At 29.4% G+C, this 24,305-nt stretch overlaps 1 protein-coding gene across 2 annotated transcripts in view; it reads right to left on the reverse strand.

The window, feature by feature from the left end:
- LOC129908438 (gonadotropin-releasing hormone receptor) overlaps positions 1–24,305 on the reverse strand; it is a 136,225-nt gene that overhangs the window by 89,710 nt on the left and 22,210 nt on the right. The window contains exons 1-2 of one of the 2 annotated variants that reach the window (XM_055984902.1): positions 15,005–15,200; positions 7,636–8,986 (exon numbers count right to left, since the gene is read on the reverse strand). In XM_055984902.1, the coding sequence (XP_055840877.1) occupies positions 7,636–8,295 (660 nt within the window). In that variant the 5' untranslated portion in view covers positions 8,296–8,986; positions 15,005–15,200. Of the gene's footprint in view, positions 1–7,635; positions 8,987–15,004; positions 15,201–24,305 lie in introns of those variants that run through there. The other variant, XM_055984903.1, reaches the window with a different exon arrangement.

The raw sequence follows: 24,305 nt of genomic DNA on the forward strand, positions 1-24,305 counted from the left end.
ATAAAGGGTTCATTTCATAGATAATTAAAAGTGCTATAATTCATTCTTTAAGAAAATCCCAAACAAATAAAAAGTTCTTCGGATATTTGAAAAAATGTCATATTGTCTTAACCTTGCGAGAAGAACCTGGACTTTGACCGACTATAAAATTGAATTTAACTAGTTCACGGAATTCATTTGTATATCATTTTTTAGATAATTTAATTTATAATAAGTCTATCCTTGGACATTTTTGGTTTAAATGAGTCAAAATGGAGTTATAAAATAAAAACGGCACCGACCTCTTTTCCAAGATGGCGGGTGTTTCCGAAATCTTATCATCCCAAAAAATTCACTTTTACTATTAGGACATTCACCTAAACACGTTCCATGAAAAAAATTTATCCCGCGAAAAGTGCAATTGGGTTTACTAATTTGCCTGAGCTATTTTGTTTCTAACTCATTAGAGTATTGTTTTCGTTTTTCAAGAGAAACTTTTCGTTGGTCGCAGATTTTTCAAGAATTGTTTTTCAGGCCATTGAAAACAGTAAAAGAGTTGGTATTAAATGTTCTTCTATGCAATAGACCAAAGCTAATGGCTCTCCGTCCATCCATTCAACCCGTATTTATAAAAATGCACATACACAAAATTGCACAAAAGGCCATAAGGATGCAAATAAATTTTTTTGTTTGCCATATTTAGTTTATATTAAATCAATCCTTCGAAGTATGTTTACTTTAAAAGTCAAAAAGTTACCAATTAATACGATTTTATCGAGTTTTAAAAACTTGCTTTTAACTAAAAAAGTCAGAAATTTAGAAAAAGTGCTAATTTTTGAATAGGTACATTTAAGTTGTTTCTTGACAAAAAAAAATTAAAATTGCATATTATCAAAGGATTTTACCTCTACTTTATTTCATTAGTACAAAGTTTGGACGTCCCGGCTACATACACAAAATGCCCCTTGATTTAGTAAGAAAAAAAAAAATGTCAATTTTTTAACTTTTTTTTCTTTGATTTTAGGTTAGAATTTTAGTCAAAAATAATTTTTAAAATTTATTAACCATCTTAACTTGACAGAAAATTTAATTTGCTATGAAAAGTGTCTTTGAACCATTTCAAAGTCAGGCTTGGTTTTCGAGTTAAATCAAAAAAACTGAAAACCGACCAGTGTTGCCGTTTTCTCAGAAATGCACCAACGGATTTAGTAGCACTTTTGGCTGGAGTATTCTTGTATGCCAAGGAATCATAATCGCCAATAAAAAGTCTTGAACGAATTTGTTCTATTTTTGCTCTGGAGCTCGGGTCTATTAAATAGACTACGAGTTGTAAACAGGAAAATCGAATTAAATTTTATCGTATTATTTTTGATTGTAAACAAAAATTTCAATGAAAACAAAACTATGCCGTATAATTTCTTAGAGTAGTAGAAGTTTTGTGAAAGAGAACATAGATATATAGACAAAAATATGTATTGATGTAACAAATTGTACAAGAAAATAATGTTTTAAAAAACTTTCTGGAATGGATAAGTTTCGGAGAATGTTTTTGAGTTATTGGCATTATCATTTATTTTAAAAGAATTATTTCTGTTTTGTTTTTTTTTTTTAGGCCATTTAGTTGTTTTCAAAATTCTGTACGTGCCAAAATTCGTATTGCGAAATTCTGTATTTCAAAATTCTATATTTTAAAATTCTGTAAATTCAAAATTCTGTATTTTAAAATTCTACAGAAGCTCAAATGTCTGTATTTTAAAATTCTGTTTGGACTATTGAAAGCTGCATTAATGAAGATTTATTGATGAATGATACTTGTAAACCAAAACTTGTTTCAAAACTTTGGTCCGCAGATTCTGCCTCCGAATGTGGAAAAAAAAGTTTGGATGCAATTAATGCAGCAATTAGACCTTTTACTGCTTAAACAAGGGTTTAAACTATTTGCAATATTAATTTTAATTAATAAAAAACATGCCCCTCTTTCGCAAAAATGACCATGGTACTTATACCTTAAAATATTCTCTTTTGGCTGCTTCAATAAATTAAATTATTGAGATTTATTTTTGCAAAAACAAAAAAAAAAAAAAATACATTCGGGGTAAAAATTCTTAATTGGTAAACAAATTTTAAGAAAATTGTACTAGCACGACCTTTCATAAATATTATTTCTGCAGTTGATATGTATCAAAGGAACAAACAAGAAAGAAAACAATATTTGTCTTCATTAAGAGTCATTTAAAATTTTAGTATTTTTCTTCACCTTTGATTGTTAAACTTAATTGATTTTTTTTTGTCAATAACTGACTTTGAGGAGGTTCTTCTATTTGCCAAGCGGAGCTTTATAGAAAATTGATTATTTTTGCAATCGATAAAGTTTCGTTTTTAAAAACAAAGTCATGAAAGAATGATAGAAAAATAATGAGTACCTAATGTCGTTTTCGATTGGAATCACTCAAGGATTCACTCATTCTGAAATCCAATAAAACAGTTTGAATTGCTTCCACTCAATTCTATTTTTTTTGTGTTTGTGTTTGTTTTTCTGTAAAATTTAAAATGTCAAATATGGCATAAGACTTGAAAAATAAATAATATGTGAAGAAAATAGTACCTAATATTCAACAAATTAATCAGGAATTCGTTTTGCAAAATATTTTAAAAGCTTAATTTATTAGTTTGAAAATAAATAAACAATTTAATTTCAAAAAAAGGAAACAAATTTGAATGAAAAATAATAATAAACAATGTGAGTATTCATGTATTAGTGCTTCTTGATTTGATTCTGATTTGAAATCAAGAAGAGAATTTCTCTTCTGAGAAGCGTTCTGGCTGTCATTTTCATGCCAATAAAACGGTTTCAGAAGTCTTCTGAATGATTCCGGACGCTTCCGGAGAGCCAATCGAAAACGACATAAGTCTAAAGGTACTCTAAAGCCTAAAAATAAAAACTAATTAACTACTGTCAAGAAAGGTCACATAAATAAATAAAGAGTTTATTCTCTGACATAGCTATTCAGCTATTTATATTTTAAGTTACCTATATACTTAAAAAAAAATTAAAAAATCAGATAAAGTGTACAATAACTACCTACGTGAAATGAATGTTTTTCTAATTGTCGGGGAGGCGACCGTCGAGTTACTTAGCTCATAAGGTTAGAGGTTAAAATTGGTGTCAAATGAAAGATAAGTTGATACTGAAAATAAAAAAATAGGGTTGCCACTTCTAAAATGGGAACTTCCATGTGGCAACCCTATTTGAAAGGAAAAATTGTCACATAACTAATACATTCATATCTTTGTTGTTTGGCCAGATAAAAAAAAAATTTGAAAAGCCAACCGAAAGCCAAAATAGTAAAAAAAAATAATAAAATAATATAAAGAACGTAACCCTACAAATGTGGCAACCCCATCCAAATGAAAACAACACTGACAAAAATCTTCTTTGAACAAAACAGTATAACTTTTTATGCACTAGAAAGCTAAACTATACGCCATATTTTAGATAATACTCCCTTCTATCTAAAAAATGTCGGGTGCCACCTCGCAAATGCAGACAAGTACTCGGCAACCTTATCCAAATGCCAAAAAACAAGTGATTTTTGCGTTTTTTTAGCATTTGGATAGGGTTCCGAGTACTTGTCTGCATTTGCGAGGTGGCACCCGACATTTTTTAGATAGAAGAGAGTCTAAGCTAAACATGATGTATTTTACAGCCTTTAACTCTATCAAATATTATACACTTTGGCCAAAAAACAAGTGATTTTTGGGTTTTTTAGCATTTGGATAGGGTTGCCGAGTACTTGTCTGCATTTGCGGGGTGGCACCAGACATTTTTTAGATAGAAGAGAGTCTAAGCTAAACATGATGTATTTTACAGCCTTTAACTCTATCAAATATTATACACTTTGGCCAAAAAACAAGTGATTTTTGGGTTTTTTAGCATTTGGATAGGGTTGCCGAGTACTTGTCTGCATTTGCGGGGTGGCACCAGACATTTTTTTTAGATAGAAGAGAGTCTAAGCTAAACATGATGTATTTTACAGCCTTTAACTCTATCAAATATTATACACTTTGGCCAAAAAACAAGTGATTTTTGCGTTTTTTTTAGCATTTGGATAGGGTTCCGAGTACTTGTCTGCATTTGCGAGGTGGCACCCGACATTTTTTAGATAGAAGAGAGTCTAAGCTAAACATGATGTATTTTACAGCCTTTAACTCTATCAAATATTATACACTTTGGCCAAAAAACAAGTGATTTTTGGGTTTTTTAGCATTTGGATAGGGTTGCCGAGTACTTGTCTGCATTTGCGGGGTGGCACCAGACATTTTTTAGATAGAAGAGAGTCTAAGCTAAACATGATGTATTTTACAGCCTTTAACTCTATCAAATATTATACACTTTGGCAAAAAAACAAGTGGTTTTTGCGTTTTTTAGCATTTTAGTAGGGTTGCCGAGTACTTGTCTGCATTTGCGAGGTGGCACCCGACATTTTTAGATAGAAGAGAGTCTAAGCTAAACATGATGTATTTTACAGCCTTTAACTCTATCAAATATTATACACTTTGGCCAAAAAACAAGTGGTTTTTGCGTTTTTTAGCATTTTAGTAGGGTTGCCGAGTACTTGTCTGCATTTGCGAGGTGGCACCCGACATTTTTTAGATAGAAGGGAGTATTATCTAAAATATGGCGTATAGTTTAGCTTTCTAGTGCATAAAAAGTTATACTGTTTTGTTCAAAGAAGATTTTTGTCAGTGTTGTTTTCATTTGGATGGGGTTGCCACATTTGTAGGGTTACGTTCTTTATATTATTTTATTATTTTTTTTTACTATTTTGGCTTTCGGTTGGCTTTTCAAATTTTTTTTTATCTGGCCAAACAACAAAGATATGAATGTATTAGTTATGTGACAATTTTTCCTTTCAAATAGGGTTGCCACATGGAAGTTCCCATTTTAGAAGTGGCAACCCTATTTTTTTATTTTCAGTATCAACTTATCTTTTATTTGACACTAATTTTAACCTCTAACCTTATGAGCTAAGTAACTCGACGATCGCCGCTTGGACTATAAGTTTTTATTTTTATTTTGAAAAATATATTTTCAACTGTATAGTTCTAATTTTAATACTTTATGATAGTTTCTTGTATTTTCGAATATTTTTTATATACCTAAATCAATTTAACTTCAAGCTAAAGTTTCAAAGATTTATTTTTCTTCTTGTATCGCATGAATGCATAAAACATAATAGATATTTTTCTAAGAAAAAATGATTTCATGCAAGAAACCATTATTGTTCTCCGGAAATATGATATATTTATATAATTTTAACGAGATATGAAATGTGAATCCGTTTGAGTTCTAACATTTTCTCTTTGAAATTATTTATTTTTTGATCTTATTGACATAGTAAATGTCAATATGAAATAAGACATTTTTATAAGACAAGTATTGGTTTCTAGGTTTCATAATAAAAACCAACATTATGTTTAGAGAAGTCCAAAAAATTAAATTTTAAATTTTCAAAAAGTAATACCTACTTTTGGATTTGAATAAAAAATAAATTTTTGTTGAAAAATCTATTTCTATTTTAATTTCTGCCAACTTAATTATTTTTTTTTTTATAAAATTATTTACAAAGATTTTTGTTTTTAAATCTATAATCATGTAAATTATTTTCAAAAATGTATTTAAAAAAAAAAAGAAATCAAATAAAGTAGGTAGGTATGTAGATACTTAAATTTATTTTTAAGTACTATTTTTTTTATTTACATTTTAAATTTTTTTCACACTAGTTGACAAAAAAAAAAAAAACGAATTTTTAGATTTTTTTCAAATAACCGTATATTTGTAAAAAAAAAAGTTCGAATCGAATTTTGAAACAGAAATATGAAGGTCGAACTCTTAAATTATAAAATGCAGTGAGAAATAATTTTTCCAGGGTGATAAATCCCGTAATCCTGAACTTTTTTCGAAATTTATTTCGATTTTTTGTTTTACGTGGAAAAAAATGTCCTGACTTGATTGCCATATGGGCTGAATAACATGTTGATTAACTTTCTTATTTATAAAAAAAAAAAATTATTTCACCAACTCTCGTTGAGAAATGGAATCGATCGGACAATTATGGTTTTAATTTCGATTTTGATTGAATTGAATTAGAATTAAATCTCTATAAGAGTTGGCCATTGTTGTTTTGAGTTTTTTCTTTTTTTATTTTTCATATGAATTCGAAAAAACCAATAAGAATACTTTTGTTTGAATTAAAAACAAAATGTTTGGATGCAAATAACTTAGCAATAGTGTTTAAAGAGACCTTTATTTTGACATCTAACTCGATAAATTTGGAGGAAATCTAGAAAAAAAAAATTGTCCTTTTTTTTTTTAAAACAAATGCATAAGTTTGTTGACTTTGAATTCATTACTGTACCCAAAACCTGGGGTCGAACTACGGCATACGTTCGTTAACGTTTTGACTATTGCTCTCTCTATTTAATTAGAAGAAAATGATAGAGACATAAAGCGTCAATACGTTAACGAACGTATTCCGTAGTTCGACCCCTGTTTTGAGACTTTGGTCCACAGATATCTGCCTCCAAAAGAAAAAAAAACGAATGTTTAGATGCAAATAACTCAGCAACCAAACCTCTAAAAAGCTTTTGGTTTTCAGTTATAAATAGGGCATACCTTATGCCTTCATTTGGATATTATTTTTTAAATTGAATTTTTTTCATCAATTTTTTTTTTTTTTTTGAAAGTCTGGCAAAAATAAATTTGTAATACTTTTACTTAAATGCCGAGGCCTGTTCGCTGTGTAGCCATATCTGTAAACCAAAGCTTGTTTCGAGCATTGCACTGCAAACCACTACTGTACCTCTTCTCTGAACGAGTAACCGACTTATTCAATTGAATTTTAGACTTTAATCAATAGAAATAATTTTTGAACTTTTGAAGTAGCAATCGAACCTACCCTTGCCCTTTACAGCTTAAAATCCTTTTGTTAATTTATCAATATTTAAGGCAAGCTAGTCCAGTTTTAAAGCTTTTCCTTTCTATGTACATATATATTTAACAAGAAATTTAGAGTAGCTTTTGTAGTAATGATTGGCATTACTCCATCCATTTCTTACCCATAATTCCAAAACTTTATTTAATGCTCCATATACTTTTTCCATTTCATATTGTATATATGTATGAGAATTGCATAAAATTAAGATTTTTAATAGCCTTTAAAGTAAGCCATTTTTTGAGATTTTGGCCCTGTCTACAGAGGACACCAATGTAAAAAAATCCGTCTTTTTACGTACTCTATCGCGAAGGTTGTGTGGAAAAAACTTGGGTTTGCTTTGTCTGCAAAAATGAAAAATTTTTATTTTTCGCAATAAATTACCACTTTTGACCACACATTTATTTGTTTTGACCAAGTAAATTTCTAAAAAAAAACACACTGCCGTCGACGCATTGATTTTTTTTTTTAAATTAAATTACTGTTTTCAATACATCTTTGGCCACCCTTTAACGTTTTTGACCACCCTTAGAAACCATGGTATCAAAATTATTCAATTGATCATTTTTTTTTGTCTCAGTGCAATTTGACACATTGAAACTAATTTATTGATTGATTAATTGATAATTATCAAAACTGAAAAATTACTTCAAAGACTCACCTGTGGCAAACTGAGAAATATTGACAGCACATATGTTCCGCCTAATAGCCTGTAGCACCTTTTAGCCATATTCAATGATTTCATTGGATATTTCACAGCAATCCAGCGGTCAACTCCAATCAGCACCAGCACATACGTCGACAAATACAAGCTAAACATTTGAAAAAGTTTCACCATTTTGCAGGTAAAATCATCTGCCAACCATTGAACAGTATAACTCCAAGCAGCCTCGCCAATAATACAAAATCCCGTTACCAGGACATCGGCAATAGACAAATGAAATATGAGCAAATAAATTGCACTCCAACTTTGACGCGATGCCCTCCGGCTCATGCGGGTCTTATATATATTCCACATTGTTGCAACATTGCCAAACAACGAAATTATGCCCATTATCGACAGCACAATCACTTTGATAACCGACGACTTGGTGAGCTGTGGAGCGTGCTCCAGCTGAAAGGGGTATGTGTCATTCGAAATTTGCATCAGCAGTGGATCGTACACGGCCGAAGAATAAGAAGTCGAAGGTGAAACCATAGAAGATTCATTAACAGGCATCACTACACCTTGTGATATCAAGCCCGTATAGTCGTCCATGTAGGATGGAAGGTTATGGCCCAGGAATTCAAGCGACGAATTGTGCATATTCAACGACAACATTATTATCCCGAAAATAGCTACCCACGCCGAAACCGAAGAAAACACGTCAAAAATTATTAAGATAAACTTAAAAACTGATTTAATTATTTTGCAACCAGAAACATTTTTTCATATTTCCGTAGCTTCACCAAGACCGCTTCACATCACTAAGAGACAAGTAGTATTTTATGGATGATTTTTTTTTCTCGTTGTGAACATCGATTAATGCACTGCGAGAGCCAGAAGGTCAAGCTTGCAGGTAATGGTGCGGACCAAGTTATTATTCATCAATTACTTGACCTCCTATAGCTGCAGGTATTATTTTTTTTCCGAGAAGTTATTCTATATAAATTGCGTATAATTAATTTTTACTTTTTTTTTTGTTTGTGTTTGTTTTTAAAATTTCACTTAAAAAAATTGGCGGGAAATGAAGGTATAAGTACCTATACTGTCCGCACACGGATAGGTATAAGTATCTGCTACGCTTTGAATATTTTTTCAAACTGACAGGCTCAAGTTACGGCCCGGATAAACTTTTGTAGCGATGAAACGTGTATAGCTAGTGTTAAAACTAGAATAATAATTATACTATTTATTATTTGTGTTGTCTTTTTTGTTTGTTTATAATATGACGATTTCGTTGAATGATTTAATAATAATTCACTAAAGTGTACTGGAACTTTGGACGAACGCATTTAAGTGTTGAATTGATCTGAAAAAAAAAAAAAAAAATTAAATGTTTGCTTGTAAAATTGATAATAGAAAATTTAAATGGTTTTAATTTAGTTAAAGTCTTTAAGCAATCATATTTTCTTGCTAAAACTAAGGTTTCGAAATTCATATGTAGTTGAGTTTTTTTTTTTTTTTTTTCAAAAGCCGGGGCAAATTTTGGCGACTGTTAGAAAGCAGGTGGAATATGACCACGCAGCATAAAAATTTCAGATACCTATAATATTTTTTTTTTTTGGTTGAGAATTAGAGCTAAATTCTAGAGTACCTATTCAGGTTTAAGTTTTTGAGGTTATTTTGTTTAAAATTATTTTGCAGACATATGTACAGTGGTGGCAAAATAATTAGAAACATCCTCCTTTGTTTACAAAATGTTATTTCTTTCTTACTATAAATACAAAATATTTAACAAATTTTTAGCAAACACGAGTGATGATATAATTCTTGTCACATTTTAAGAAAAAAATTTTAGAATTCATCCAACAAAAGAAAAATATTGCAAAAAATCTAAAATATAGTCCAATTTTGTGTGGAAATATAATTAGAAACACTGAGGAAAAATGACTAAGAAATATACTGTTTTTGATTTTTAGCATTTACATTTGCCAAACTTGGTCAATTAATTAAACGTACAATTAATAAAAAGGACTATCACCAACTAATTTCTATTAGTTGGTTAATGTGGTTGCAGTCCTCGAAAAATGCCACATGTTCCAAAAAAATAATAAAACGTCCTTAACAATATTCCTGACACACCAACCCCTTATATTTATGAAAAAGAAGGTGCAATAAAGAGGAGATCCTTAGTAAACCATCAAGCTTTTTAAATACCTCTGTTAAAAAATATTTCTAATATTTTGTATTCATATTAAAAACATACAAACATTTTGAAAAGAAAGAGCGTGTTTCCAATTATTTTTCCACCACTGTAGATATCTGCGGACCAAAGTCTCGAGATAAGTTTTGGTTTACAGATATGAGTTATTTGCATCCAAACTTTTTTTTTTTACATTCGGAGGCAGATATCTGCGGATCAAAGTCTCGAAAGGTCAAAAAGTTACAAATTATTTTTTTTTTTAGATTTTCGAAAAAAATGCATTTTACAAAATTTTCTTTAAATTCATCGAGTGAGGTATCAAAAGAAAGGTCTATTAAAGCTCTATTAGTAATTGAAAACCAAAAGCTTCTTGGAGGCCTGGCTGCTGAGTTACTTGCATCCAATCAGGATTATTTTTACGTTCGGAGGCGGACCAAAGTTTCGAAACAAGTTTTGTTTTATTGACATGAGTTCACAGTAACAGGCCTACGCTTTTAGGTCAAAAAATTACAATTTCTTTTTTTTCAGATTTTCCAAAAAAAATAAAACGCATCTTCTTTCGTATATAATTTTCGTGGGGCCCCGTTTTGGGCCTCGGAATTCTACCTTGGCAGTTCCAATGGTACGTACCTACGTCGCTGTATAGAACTGACTCTCTCCCAAACGGAAAGTTTCATTTTAAAGAAACAAATTTTTTTGGTTTGAACAAAAAAATAAAATTTTAATTTTTTGGAAAAAATCAATTTTTTCAAAACGAGATATGTATTTATTTCAATTGGTCAGGTGACCAAAATTTGGTTTTAAGCTTTATAAAAGCTAGGCATTCAATTTTGAGGCTTCGACTGGATTACTTTGACCTTAGTTAATTGTATCGAATATTTAGTGGATAGTTTTTAACAAATTTAATAAAAACCTACAAAATGTATGACAGCTTTTGTGATACCTGTTTTCGACCCCTCAAAAGACACACACGAACATTTTTTAAAACTTTATGGATTCTTAGTTTTTGAAATGGCTTCGTTTTGCTATCTCGTTAAATTCATTAAATCATGTGTCATGCTTATATTCTATGTGGTTTTTCTCTGTTTCGTTATCTTTGACATTCCTCTTTTTCGTTCTTTAAATCCTTCCACAAAGTTTAAAAAAAGTACAGCTATTCCGAATGAAAGAAAAATCTATATGTGTTTCCCCGAATCATAAAGTTTTAAGATCTTTGATTATGACTTTAGCTTATTCAATTTGTAAATTGGTCACATTAAATTTTTGGTTTTAAATCTTTGCCATCTCCATTCCAATAAAAAAAGGAAACTGAAAGGAATACAAATTGACGGTATCCATTGCACAATGCACAATAAACTTGATATCCAGATATTAAAGCTTCTTTTGACAAGCAGTAAACGAATGTCTCCATGGAACATTTATCTGCTACGATATACGTGAATTATTTTGCAGTTCAAGGAACTATTCAATGAGTTTGTTAAAGTTTGGCATGATTGTGTGCAATGTGCATGGCATCTGATTCTCTTTTTTGAAAAAAATAAAATGCACGACTGGGTCGCACGAACTTGCTCTTAGAGTTAAAGTTGCTTAAATTTTTAAGACTTTTGGAAAAAAAAACAAAATTCGTTTTTTTTTTTAAATAAAATAAAATCTGAAATTAAATTGCCCTCCAAAACAAGTATGCTGTTTTGATTGATAAATTAACATGCATTTTTAGAAAAAAAATTTTCAAAATCGTTAGAGCCGTTTTTTAAAAAACTAATTTTTTATAAATATTTTTTTGGAAAAAAAGTTTTAAAATAAAATTGGTATGTCATTTGGTAGAAATCACTAATCAACATCTGAAAACAAAATTTCAAAAAAGTTCAATGTCCCGTTTTCGAAAATTTGATTTTTCAAAAAAAAAAATTTGAAAATTTTTTTAAAAATCCAAAAATTATTTTTTTCAAAATTTTATTTTTGGCTTATATTTAAATTATATAAATGCTTCTCCACAATAAGCAGTTTCGGAGATAATCGGATTTGAAAAAAACGGTTCTATGGCAGGTACCGTTAATAATGATTTTCAAAAAAAAAATGTTTTCATTGAAAGATAGACCTTAGCTTAAAACTAACATTTGAATTTTTTAAACAAAATCGTTAGAGCCGTTTTCGAGATATTTCAATTTTACTAAAATCGGTATGTGACAAGTACCGTTATTTTTGGTCCAAAAAAATTAATTCCAAAAACCCCTCTGGAGAGTCGCAGAATAACGCTACATACCAAGTTTGACATTAATCGGTCCATCCGTTTAGGCTGTAGCTCCTTTTACAGACAGACAGACAGACTGACAGACAGACTGACAGACTGACAGACTGACAGACTGACAGACTGACAGACTGACAGACTGACAGACTGACAGACTGACAGACTGACAGACTGACAGACTGACAGACTGACAGACTGACAGACTGACAGACTGACAGACTGACAGACTGACAGACTGACAGACTGACAGACTGACAGACTGACAGACTGACAGACTGACAGACTGACAGACTGACAGACTGACAGACTGACAGACTGACAGACTGACAGACTGACAGACTGACAGACTGACAGACTGACAGACTGACAGACTGACAGACTGACAGACTGACAGACTGACAGACTGACAGACTGACAGACTGACAGACAGACAGACAGACGGACTTACGGGACCCACTTTTTTGGCATTGTCTACCATCGTAATGTCATGGAAAAATGTTATCTCAACTTTTTTTTTTTGTACGAATGCATAACTTGATATATAGTACCCATATCGCAAGTAAAAAACAGGATTAAAATCTCCATGTGCAAGACATGCAAATGCAAAGCATATATGGTTGACCTTTATAAAAAATTAAAACTTTTGTACATCAAATGTTCTGTAAGAACATAAATTCGGTGTCTTAAATTCTGTATTCTTAAATTATATAAGTATTTAAAAATTTTATAATTTTGTATACATTAAAAAATTTTTTTTTTGTTCGAATTACAATTTTGTGAAAAAATCATCACCATCTGAGTAAACTTTCCAGAATATGACATAATGTATTGATTTCCGTATTTAGTTTTTTTTTTTTAATATTAGCTTCCTTAATGAAATCATACGTAAATTTTAAAAAGTACAATTTTCTTGATTAGACACATTTTTGGAAGTTAAAAAAAATTAAAGCATAAATGATTGTTAAAGGAGTTATATTCATTTTAATCTTAAAAAAATCGATTTTTTTTTTGATATTTTGATTTTTGAACATATGTGCTATATTAAAGAATGTTCTTCAAAAATTTCACATTAATCCGACAAAATATAGTTTCGCAGAAATAAACAAACTTGTAAAGACATCTTAACTTAGTTTCAATGTATCTCAAAACTTAAAACGCGTTTTTCTCGAAACGGTGCAGTGTTTTCAAAGTCGATGAATAAAATTTCTCCGAAACGGCTGTATCGATCGGCTTGAAATTTTCACACGATCTTTTAAGATATTCTTGTCAGGTAATCTTCGAAAATAATTATGTTTTCAAGCAAACTGCTGAGTTTTGGTTATCAGGGCATTTGAGCTTTTGGTTAAAGTATCAAGAAAAAAATTAATAAAAAAAAAAAAAAAATATTTTACAAACATTTTTTCGAAACTGTTTTTTTTTTTTTTTTAATTTTAAAATCGAAAAATCCGTCTGAAATTTTGGATAAAATTTATTGAGCCTTTGAAAAGACACACGCCAATAACCAAAATACTATCAATTTTCACAAAACACGGCAACACTTTTTTGCGTTATCTCAATTTTGTTAAAACAGTGAGTGATACAAGAAATTTTTAAAGAACTATTTTGTTTAAAATTAGCTAAGCTTCAAGTGTTTAGATAATTTTTTTTTTTCGTCTAAAACCTACAGTAAGGCTTTAAGATGTAAGTTTTTGTAACTTTCAGGATTTGTAACATGAGGATTTTTCAAAAAAACAAAAAAAAACTCTTGAAAACGCATTTTCTTTAAATGACTTATAGCTGTTTTAAAATATACCAAGGGTCTTTTTTTGTGTCCTGGATTGTATGTTCTAGGTATGTTGTTCCTAAAAAAAAAATAAAATTCATAACAATAGCCAGAGGATATTTTTAAGTTATAAAATTTCAAAAAGTAATTTGGTTAAAAGTTTTTGTATAGAAAATCACCCTACCAAGGAAAAACTTTTTTTGTTTTTTTTTATTTTTAACTGTTAGCATGGTGTTAAGTGAGATTTAATTAATGTACCCTAAAAAAGGACGAGAAATGAGAAAAATAAATTGTATTGTCTCTTAGGAATTATGTATTAGGATGATAAATGTACAAAAAATGTTCATGTGTTCGTTGGTGGCCATGAAGTTTTAAGAGTCTCTCTATTTTCAGACTGGTATTAACTGAAAATTTATTTTGCATTTTTTTTTTTTTTTGTTTATTAATCCTGTGTTTATTCTATCGAAGTCAACGCTGACATGCATAAATTGATATTTCAAGGAATCTAGTTGCAAGTAGCTACTCATAGTTGGGTTTTTAGTTCCACGAACTAGAGTATTAAAATCTCCTTGTTAAGCTTACACATTACATTACATTACAATACATATTAATCTAATCCGAAGATAAATCTACGGACTAGACACACTTACAGCTTTGGAAACTTAGTCCATTTGGCTGATACAGCACAAGACATTTATACAACAGAGAGAGACAAAGAATAGAAAGAACAACAGAAACACAATAATACATAACTACGTGGCTTAGAGGGGAGACATCGTTGACAATTGTCGCATGTTGTGAAGCTTATTATCTTCAAGTTGAATAAAATTTCTTTGCTTTTTTTTGTTTGTTTGGACTCTTTGTTGGAAGTTTTAAGTTTTGAATATTTCATGTACTTTTTTTTTTTGACGGCTCAAAAGTCAATAATATAGTATTTTTACATTTTTGAAGTAAACATATTAAACTCATTTCCATCAAACTTTCTTTGAGTTTCATGTTCATTCCAGTTTTGTCTGATACCTTGAAGTCTTAGGTATAAATACAATACTTAAACAAATTGGCTTTTTCCACCCCTTTGAGCATTTCTCCTATTTACCCACGCAATTTTTTTAAATCGATTTATTTCATTTCCTATAGATGGAGGGAAAAAAGTGCGAGAGCAAAAAATATTCACCATAGATATTTGAACATTTTACGTCCGACGTTTGACGCTCCGTATAGTTAGACACGAATTCGGAAGATTGCGGGCGGCACAGTTCTCAGCTCGTATCTGTTGACCAAAACTTGTTTCAAGAACTTGATCAAAAGATTTCGACTTCGGAGTAGTTATAAGGAAAAGACAAAAAATGTTTGGTTGGAAATATCTCAGGAACCAGGAACCAGACCTATTTCAGTTATGAATAGAGCTTAGAGAGACCTTTCTTTTGATGGGTCACTCGATGGACTTGGAGGAAATTTTTTAAAATGGAATTTTTTTTTGGCAAGGGGTTAACCTTGATTTTTTCTCAAAAATCTGAAAAAAATAAATTTGTAACTTTTTTTCCGAAATTAAAGACCTGGTTCTCTGTGAACTTTACATATCTGTAAACTAATACTTGTTTCAAGTCTGTGGTCCGTAGAAATCTGCCTTCGAATGTAAGATAAAAAAAATGTTTTGTGCAAATAATTCAGAAACAAGACCTCCAAAATACTTTTGTTTCCAGTTATGAAAAGAACTTTAAGAACCCTTAAATTTGATGTCTCACTCGATGAATTTGGGGGAAATTTTTAAAATGCACTTAAATATTTTTCGAAAATCTGAAAAAAAAAAAAAAAGAGTTCGAAACTTTTTTACCTGTTCACTTTGAACTCATATCTGTAAATCAAAACTTGTTTCAAGAATTTGGTCTGCAGATATCTGCACATTTTTTTTGTATCATCGAAATAAAAACAAAAAAAGTGCAAGTTCCAGGTTTATTTCTTTGACCCTAGACGATTTTCATCAGTTACATTTTTTTCTTGTTGCACTTCATACACAATAAAGAATTCAGAAAAGGAAAATAAATAAATCCGTGATTTTAATCCTTTTCCTTATTCCATGTTTCTTATTTTAATTGGTTGTTGTTTTTGAAAATGAAAAGGATGCTTACAATGAATTAAGTTGACAACTAAATTTATTTAAAAGTGGTGTGAAGAATTAACACAAAGTTTATAGAACAACAAATAATATGTACTTTAAAAATAAAATAGAACACAAAGTTACAAAGTTTCCTGTTTTACAAAAATGTAATACATATTTAAAAATAAGAAAACAAAATCTAATATTGCTTAAATAATTCATTAGTCAGAAATTAAAAAAAAAAAACGGATGTTGAAAGCATTTGTTAAATAGAATTTATATATGGCACTGCGACTAGTAAGCTTATCATCGAGCATAGTGCAAATGATTAAATCTCTACTCATAACATTACTCTGCAACAAATCCACATAAAATGCAGAAATTTTGAAAGCATTTGAATTACAAATTGATGATGCGCTTAAAGTCAGTCAAATGCTTTCTGAAAAATCAAATAAAAGTAAGATAACGCCAGAAGCTTATGTTTTGTGCATTGATTGAACTGCGTGATGTACCACAAATCCAAATAGCAAAAAATGTAAATCACAGTTGTTGATTTTACTGCTAACGGCTACGGTGTTGATATATCCAAATAGTTATTTGGATTTGGATGCGTTCTACGGAAAAAAATCTAGAGAAAAAGGACTAACATTGTAATTATAATGTAAATATTCGTGGCAATGAAAAATAAAATGCACGACTGGGTCGCACGTACTTGCTCTTGTTGTTCACAGTATCTTTATCTTAAATATCTATTGGAAATTTAAGATTTTGTAGAAAAAAATCAAAAAAAAAAAAAAATCAGAAGTTTGAAAATTAAACTAAAAATTTCTTTTTTCAAAAATGTTTTTAAAAATACATTTTTTTTTAACATTTTATACTTAATGATCTCTGTAAATTTTAAATAAAATAACTAATGCTTTGATGAAATATATGAATTTAAAAAATATGTCAATTTTTGAAAAACGGCAAACGCCATATTTCCGTTCTCCGAATTTTTTGAGAAAAACTAAAAACGCAGTTTTGTTAGAATCAATAAGAGCACACCAAATTTGATCAAAATCGTTAGAGCCGTTTTCGAGAAATTTGCAATACCTCGAAAACGTTATATGGGAGGTATGCGTTAAAATGGAGATATTAAAAAAATAAAAAAAAACGGGTCTAGGGAATTACGTAAAAATCATCTGTACCAAGTTTCAAGCAAATCCATCTATCCGTTTAGGCCCTAGCTCGATGTACAGATGGACGCACAGACGCACACACGCACAGGCGCACAGACCGACGGACGGCATGACGAAAACCACTTTTTTGATCTTCTCCATCATCGTAATGTTGGTTTTGATTAAAACCTCGATTTTTTTTTCTACACGAAACCAATACTTGCCCTATAGATACGGTGACCATATTTCCAGAAGCAAAACCCGGGACACATTCAAAATTTTTCGGATCGTTTTGAAAATATTGGTTCTTCAAAAACATAAAAAGAAATAAAAATTGAAATTTTTTAAAATGCGTTTTCATAATTTTTGCTTCATTTTGATATAAAGATTTCTTTAACAATTTTATGGGAGCATTTTCGTTGAAATCATTTAAGTCGTATACAAAATAAAGAAAGCGTTTTTATACTTAATAAGTACTGTTAATCACTTCTAAAAAAATATTTTTTCAATAAAAATCGTGAGAGCTATTTTTAACATTTTAATTTTATTTAAAATGATTTTAAAATTGTATGATCTTTAAATAATATTCTAACATGTCCTTAAAAATTTTGAAATTTAGCTGGGTTCTTAACTCTTCTGTTCTTTATTCGAAAAAAACTTTCCCTGATGGAGCTTTTCAACCTGGCAAATATAAACTGGAGTTAAATAAGTGACAACAAATTTAAAAAAACTAAAGCATAGTCTAGAGGCGAATTGAAAATTATAAAACCAGCTCAACGAAATCGTAAAAGAAAATTTTACTTTTCGTTGCACATTACGTAGCTTAACCAACGAAATTCTTACCTGTGCAAGAATAATTGGAGAGTTTTGAATCGTTTGTCACTCATACTTAACGGTGCAGGTAATTTTTCTTGCTCCAAAAGAGTTTTTTTTTTTACTTTGGGAGACTCAGAAAAATGTTCGTTTTGATACGGCAGCAAACTAGGCTTGACGCGTTTATACGAAAAAATTAGAAAAACTTTTAATTTGCAACCACTGTTTATTTTGTTTCTCGTACAAAGTTTTTAAAATTTTGAATGAAAAAATCAGAGAATTCGCAAATACGGGACAATCACGGGACAAATTACAAAATACGGGACACTTACACGTCCCGGGTTTCTTAAATAAAAACCCGGGACAAGCTGTAGAAATACGGGACAGTCCCGGGTAAACCGGGACGGATGGTCACCGTACCTATAGAGCAAGTAAAAAGCTAATTATACACTGAAAAAAAAAAAATAAATTAACTACAACCACTTGTGTTCCATTTTTTTTTTAAATTAATTTGCATTGAAAACTATATTTTTTTTAGTGAAAGTAGAACGATCTTTAATTTAAGTGGTTTCTAGTTATGAAACATCCTTAAATCAAAGCTTTTTCAACTTAAAAAAAAAAAAAAAAACACATATAAGAAAAAAAAAAAAACAAATAAATAAACCGACAGCCGCTATGGATTCTAGAACATTTGGGTAACTAGCTGGGATTCATAGTTGACCATTATTCCGGAAAAAGGTTACAATTTACACCTGCACGAAAATGTACACAAATAATAAAATTTACAAAGTACCGAAATTCATAGGTACATCAGTGTCACGTTAAAAATTTAAACCAAAAAACAAAAGCCTAAGAAAAAAGGCAGAGGAAGAAAAATACTAACACAATACTTTAGCACACGCTTTAGAAATTTCAAGCTGACGGAAATGGACCATTGGAAATGGAAGAGACGAACATTTGTCTCTTTTATTAAATCTTAATCGAAGAGGATTCCGCATTAAATAAAGCAGATTTCTGCATTGTTTTTTGAAACTTTGTCTTACCTGTTGGAAATAACTATGATGAACTGCATCTAAGGCGATGACTATAATTTTAACATTTGAATTTTTTGTCGGTTTTTAAAATGAAAATTCATACTAAAATTAAATAAATTTTTTTTATTTTTAAATTTACATTTTATGAAAAGTTTTTAAATTTTAAGCAACTCAACAACTTGACTTCTAACACCAAGTTCGTTCGAACCAGTGATGAATTTTGGTTTTTGATTTTTTATAATATTCTAAGAATTTAACCAAGTTTTATATTTTCAAAAATTTGGATTTCATACTTTGGCACAATTTCCAATGTATAGTTTTTTCTCAGAAAGCAAAAAAAGCAAAAACATTTAAAATATTTAAATGCATTCATTTGATTCCCAAAGAATAAACTAAAATGCTCACAATTAAAAAAAAAATGGGTTAATAGTTTTTGAAAATTTGTGCAAGGTCTATAAAAAAGAACATGTTAAATTCGTCGAACCATAACCGAGATATGGCTTTTTTATAACTCTTCCTTTAGTGCTGCATCCCAAATGCATACCTTATTATTAACAGTTAAACATTTTGAAATTCCAGAGAATAGTAGAAAATATTTCAATGTGTTTTATTCCATAAGAACAATTTGCATTTTGCCATAAAAAAGTTACGCATACGCCACAGTGAACCTTTATATTCTCATCTATTTAATTGCTCACGAAATAGCTTAACAGTTTAATTTTTGCTAAACGTTCACTTACTTTCAAAAAAAAATAAAGTAAATCCTTAACCCATTAATCCTGAATATCCTCATCACTTCTGGCTTCTAAATAACTATTTTGACACTGCATTGGTCTATAAAAAATGTAAGTTTAACATACTAAATGTTGACTTTTGCCTCTGAGCAATTTTCATTCCATAATTGAACCCATATTTCTGCCTTTGAGTTATGAACTTCAAGAGAAATTCTTTTTTTACTCTCATGAGAGATAAATGGTTTTATATGTAGGAAATTTTTCAAATGCCTTCAGAATCATCTCTTTCGTATGAAATTTGAATCCTTTCACATTTTTCCTTGCTTATTGGGGCAATTATTTTGTGGTTTCATTTTGTACTGATTGAAAATATGAGTAGAACATGTTTCATATTTCAAAACTATGCATGCAGCATGGATTCACTTTGAAAATAACAACATTGATAAAGAATAAAAAATCAACATTTTTTAAGTGTGAAAAAGATATTCTTTTTTTAATGAGAAAAAGAATCATACCTTGAATTTGCTACTTTATAAAGAATATCAGACTTTCAAGTTTTCTTACAGAGAAAGAATATTATTTGATTGAAAAAATATATCTCTGAAACGAAACATTGAAAAATAGCTCCAGGTGGAAAACTTGAACTGGTAGAGAAACATGTTTCAACCTTTTGACTTATTAAGTATTGATTCCATTTATCTGCCAGTATTGTTATAGCAATTGATAAAATATTATTGGAAGTAATTTTATATCCATGAAAAAGTACACCCTTGACACTTGAGGGTTTTCTTTCTTATAACTCTGTTTATAAGAATACATATCAATAAGCTCATTTACTTGGAATTAATTTATTGGAAAAATAGGAGCAACATTTTGACTTGCAACATATTAGTTCTTGGAACATGGGTCTATTGATCATTGATGAGTCATATAAAGGAGAATTTATTTGTATATGAAAAAAAGCTTGCTGTTAGTTAGAATGTCTCTTCATATTATTTTAATTGAAATTTCTAATATTTTTTTTTAACTTTATTTCAAGAGGATAAAAATAAATTTAAATTATTCGAGATTCAACCTTTCAAACAAAATTTCCATAAATGGATTTGTAGGTTTAATGAATTGTAAAATTTGTGCAGCAAAAATATTTTTAAGAGCACTTATCAAGAGATATTTTGTTTTATTCAAGAGTGCATTTTCTCATTGAAAATACATATTTCTAAAAGTCATATAACCAACAAAAATAGAAGAAGAATAAGTTTTCAAATTTAAAACACAGAAACCACATTATGTATGTGCTTTTAGGAATTTGAATATTTTTTTTGGCAGGAGGAATTAAATGGTCTATTTGTTACTTTTGATGAACATTTCAAAAAGCACTTAAGTGCCAATTGCCTATCCAAATAATTATTTTATTTGCACAGTGATGGAAAATTATTAAAATGTTTATTTTTACATCAATTTAGTTTTGAATTTTCATGTAATTTTTATTGTATTATGAAGGTATTCTATTTTTATGAAGAATAATGACATGTGTAAGAATGCATCACAAATACTTAAATTGTTGGTCAAGGCTTTAATAAAGGAATAGTGATGTCATTATGTATGTATATTTTTTTCTGTGATTGGTATCAAGATTTTAAAAAATATCCCCGTAAAAATTTCAACAAAAAAAACTTTCAATGCAATTTTTAATTTGTGATAATTTGTGTGTAATTTTGTGTGTAGGCAAAAACCATTCAATGTAAAATTAAATATTATAAAATAACCCTTGTCAGACCTATAAATGTCACTTGAAATGTTTTGAAAGGGTTGGGGTCAAAATTCTGCCGGGGTCAAAATTCTTTTGTCAAAATTCTGCTTTACAAAATTTTGCTTTCAAAATTCTGCTTTTCAAAATTCTGTTTTTCAAAATTCTGTTTTTCAAAATTCTGCTTTTCATAATTCTGTTTTTCAAAATTCTGCAAAAAATTAAAGAAGGGTTTGGAAAATGTTCAAAAGCGCGCTCTTTTTAACATTTTCCATTTTCTTTAATTTTTTGCAAAATTCTGTAAAATCATCTTCTTGAAAAGTTATCTGTTTATTTGATTACTTACCTACATAATTTGCATTCTTTGAATGTATATTAATTTTTGTTTTATAAATGAATACATTTGAAAATATTAAGAAAAGGTTTTGAATACTAAACATTTCCGAAAATAATTCAAAATTTTTTAATTTGTCAAATAAAGATGAATATTCAAAAATTTGAATAAGAAAAGGAATATCTTGTATCAAACAACATCGGTTCCAATAAGTTATAGATTTTATTTGAAAGAAAGTCAGTCTATGCATTTTAAAAAATATTTGCGACACTTAAACAAAAAAATTTAGGAAAGTGCCAATGTTGAATAACATTAATGAGGTGTATTTTTCTTTAGTCAGCGCATATGCTATAAAAAAAAAACAGAATTGGCAGAATTTTTTTGTTCAAGTATAATGCTGGCAGAATTTTGAAAAGCAGAATTTTAAAAAGCAGAATTTTGAAAAGCAGAATAGAAAAAAAGCAGAATTTTGAAAAACAGAATTTACTTTAAAAAAGCAGAATTTTGAAAAGCAGAATTTTGAAGCCAGAATTTTGACCCGATCCCGTTTTGAATTTTAAGTTGAATGTGTTTTGCCCACATTATCTAAATTCAACAATAAAATGCAAAAAGAAATCTGTGAAAAATGTTTGTGATGTCAAAACCAAATTTGACTGTACACGAATATAACGATAATGGAAAAATTCAAAAATGTTGTTTTTATTGTGCATTTTGTCGGTCTGTATTTCCTTTTTACACATTCTCCTTTCCAAAACGTTTATATGGACCGAATTTTCATACCAATAATTTTATAAATTATTGTTTTTTATTTTTTTTTTAATATTTTGCTTTGAACGATAAATCTTTCATATAAATTTTTTTAGGAATTGCATTTTTCTCGATAATTCACAGTGAAGCGTCCCCTTATGATAAATCAATTTTTGTTTTGTAAGAAATGAATATTTTTGCTATTGAAATACATTTTAGAAGTTTTATGTTTTAAAACGGGCTCCAGGTTGACCTGAAGCCCGTTTCAAAAATTAACCAAAATTATAAAAAAAAAGTTTATATACTACTTGCATCTTTTGTATTACTCGTTATTATTTTAGCTTAAACTAATTTTTGGTGTGATCAATCCAGATAATTCCCACAAACAAAATCTGTTCAATTCAAACAATTACTGATCTACTTCATAAATAAACAGTTACTGCAGAAATTAAAAAAAAAATCATAAAGTTCCTTTATAATATCTCCCTAATCATGTTGAATTCATGTCTGATTTAAAAGTTTGGTTTTGGCATTTTTCAATTAAAATAACCCTTATCAACTTGTTATGCAAAATGCAGTTTTTTTTTTTAATATTTTTTAGTGTAAAATGGAAGACTAATAACCGAACTCTCATGATTGAAATAGTTTGAGTTTTCATAAAAGTTTTCCAGGATAAATTTGTGGTACAGACTTAATTAACTGTAAATCGATCCTTGTGTGTAGAGCAATATTAACAAAGTTTTGCCAAGCTTTGTGAATTTTTGTCATCAAAAGATATTTCATCATATTTCATAGCTAAATGCAACAGAAAACCTCATCAATAAAGTGTTTACTTTTTGTATGTGTGCAAGTCCCTGTCGAACAAAAGAAAAGAAAGAAAAAAAAAATACTCATACGCCCCGTAGCACCATCATCGCTGTAGTTTGAAATGAAACACTGACTTCGTAATATGTATCAGAATTTCATTTTTGTTTTCTCTTTCGATAGAAAATAAAAATAAACAAATGAATAGTTTGTATATCTTTGTACTTCAATAGGGATCAAGGATTATATTTGTTAAGTTTCAATTGAATATCAAACATTTTGGTTAAACGGATTTTGTGGAATTTTTCAAAACAATCCTGCTTTTTGTTTTGAAAAGAAAGATAAATAAACATTTTATTTTTATTGTTAACATATTTTGGATGTTACATCTAAAGTTAGTAATTTTGGGTTGAAATGGATGCGAGCGAGTTGTAAGACATTTTTGCGGAATTTTTTTTAAATTTAATATTTGATTTTATTTTATTCATTGTAAACGAGTAAATGAGAATACTCATATTTTTGAAAGGGAATGTTTATCCTGAAAAGAAAGAAGGCAAGGTAAGTTGTTGCTGAAGTAATGCCATAATCTCAGTCAGATTTCACTGTCTCCATTGTGCTCCACAGAGTGTGTAGGTAAAAAGATGAATGAAATTGTATAGGAAAAAGATGATGGGATGTACATTCGTTGTAAGGAGCTTCATCGTGAACAACCTCAAATTTTCAATAAGTTTTTCAAATGTTCTTTTGTGTTTATTGATTCGTTTTTTTTTTTTTTTTATTTCGCCAACTTTGTCCAATACAAAATTCAAAGGCATTTTTATAATGTTGTTATTATTTTTTTTTAAGTATGAACTTATCACCGAGTCATTAAAGTGAACTGGAAGATCTTTTCATCTGTAATAAATTTGTCTGCCTATTTAAATGGGATGATGTGCATTTTGCTGTTGTGAGTTTTAATGGATTTGCAATTTTGATATGAATTTCTGGTTAACTTTGACAAAAAGAAG

Source organism: Episyrphus balteatus, chromosome 2 (assembly GCF_945859705.1).
Source record: "Episyrphus balteatus chromosome 2, idEpiBalt1.1, whole genome shotgun sequence".
NCBI lineage: Eukaryota > Metazoa > Arthropoda > Insecta > Diptera > Syrphidae > Episyrphus > Episyrphus balteatus.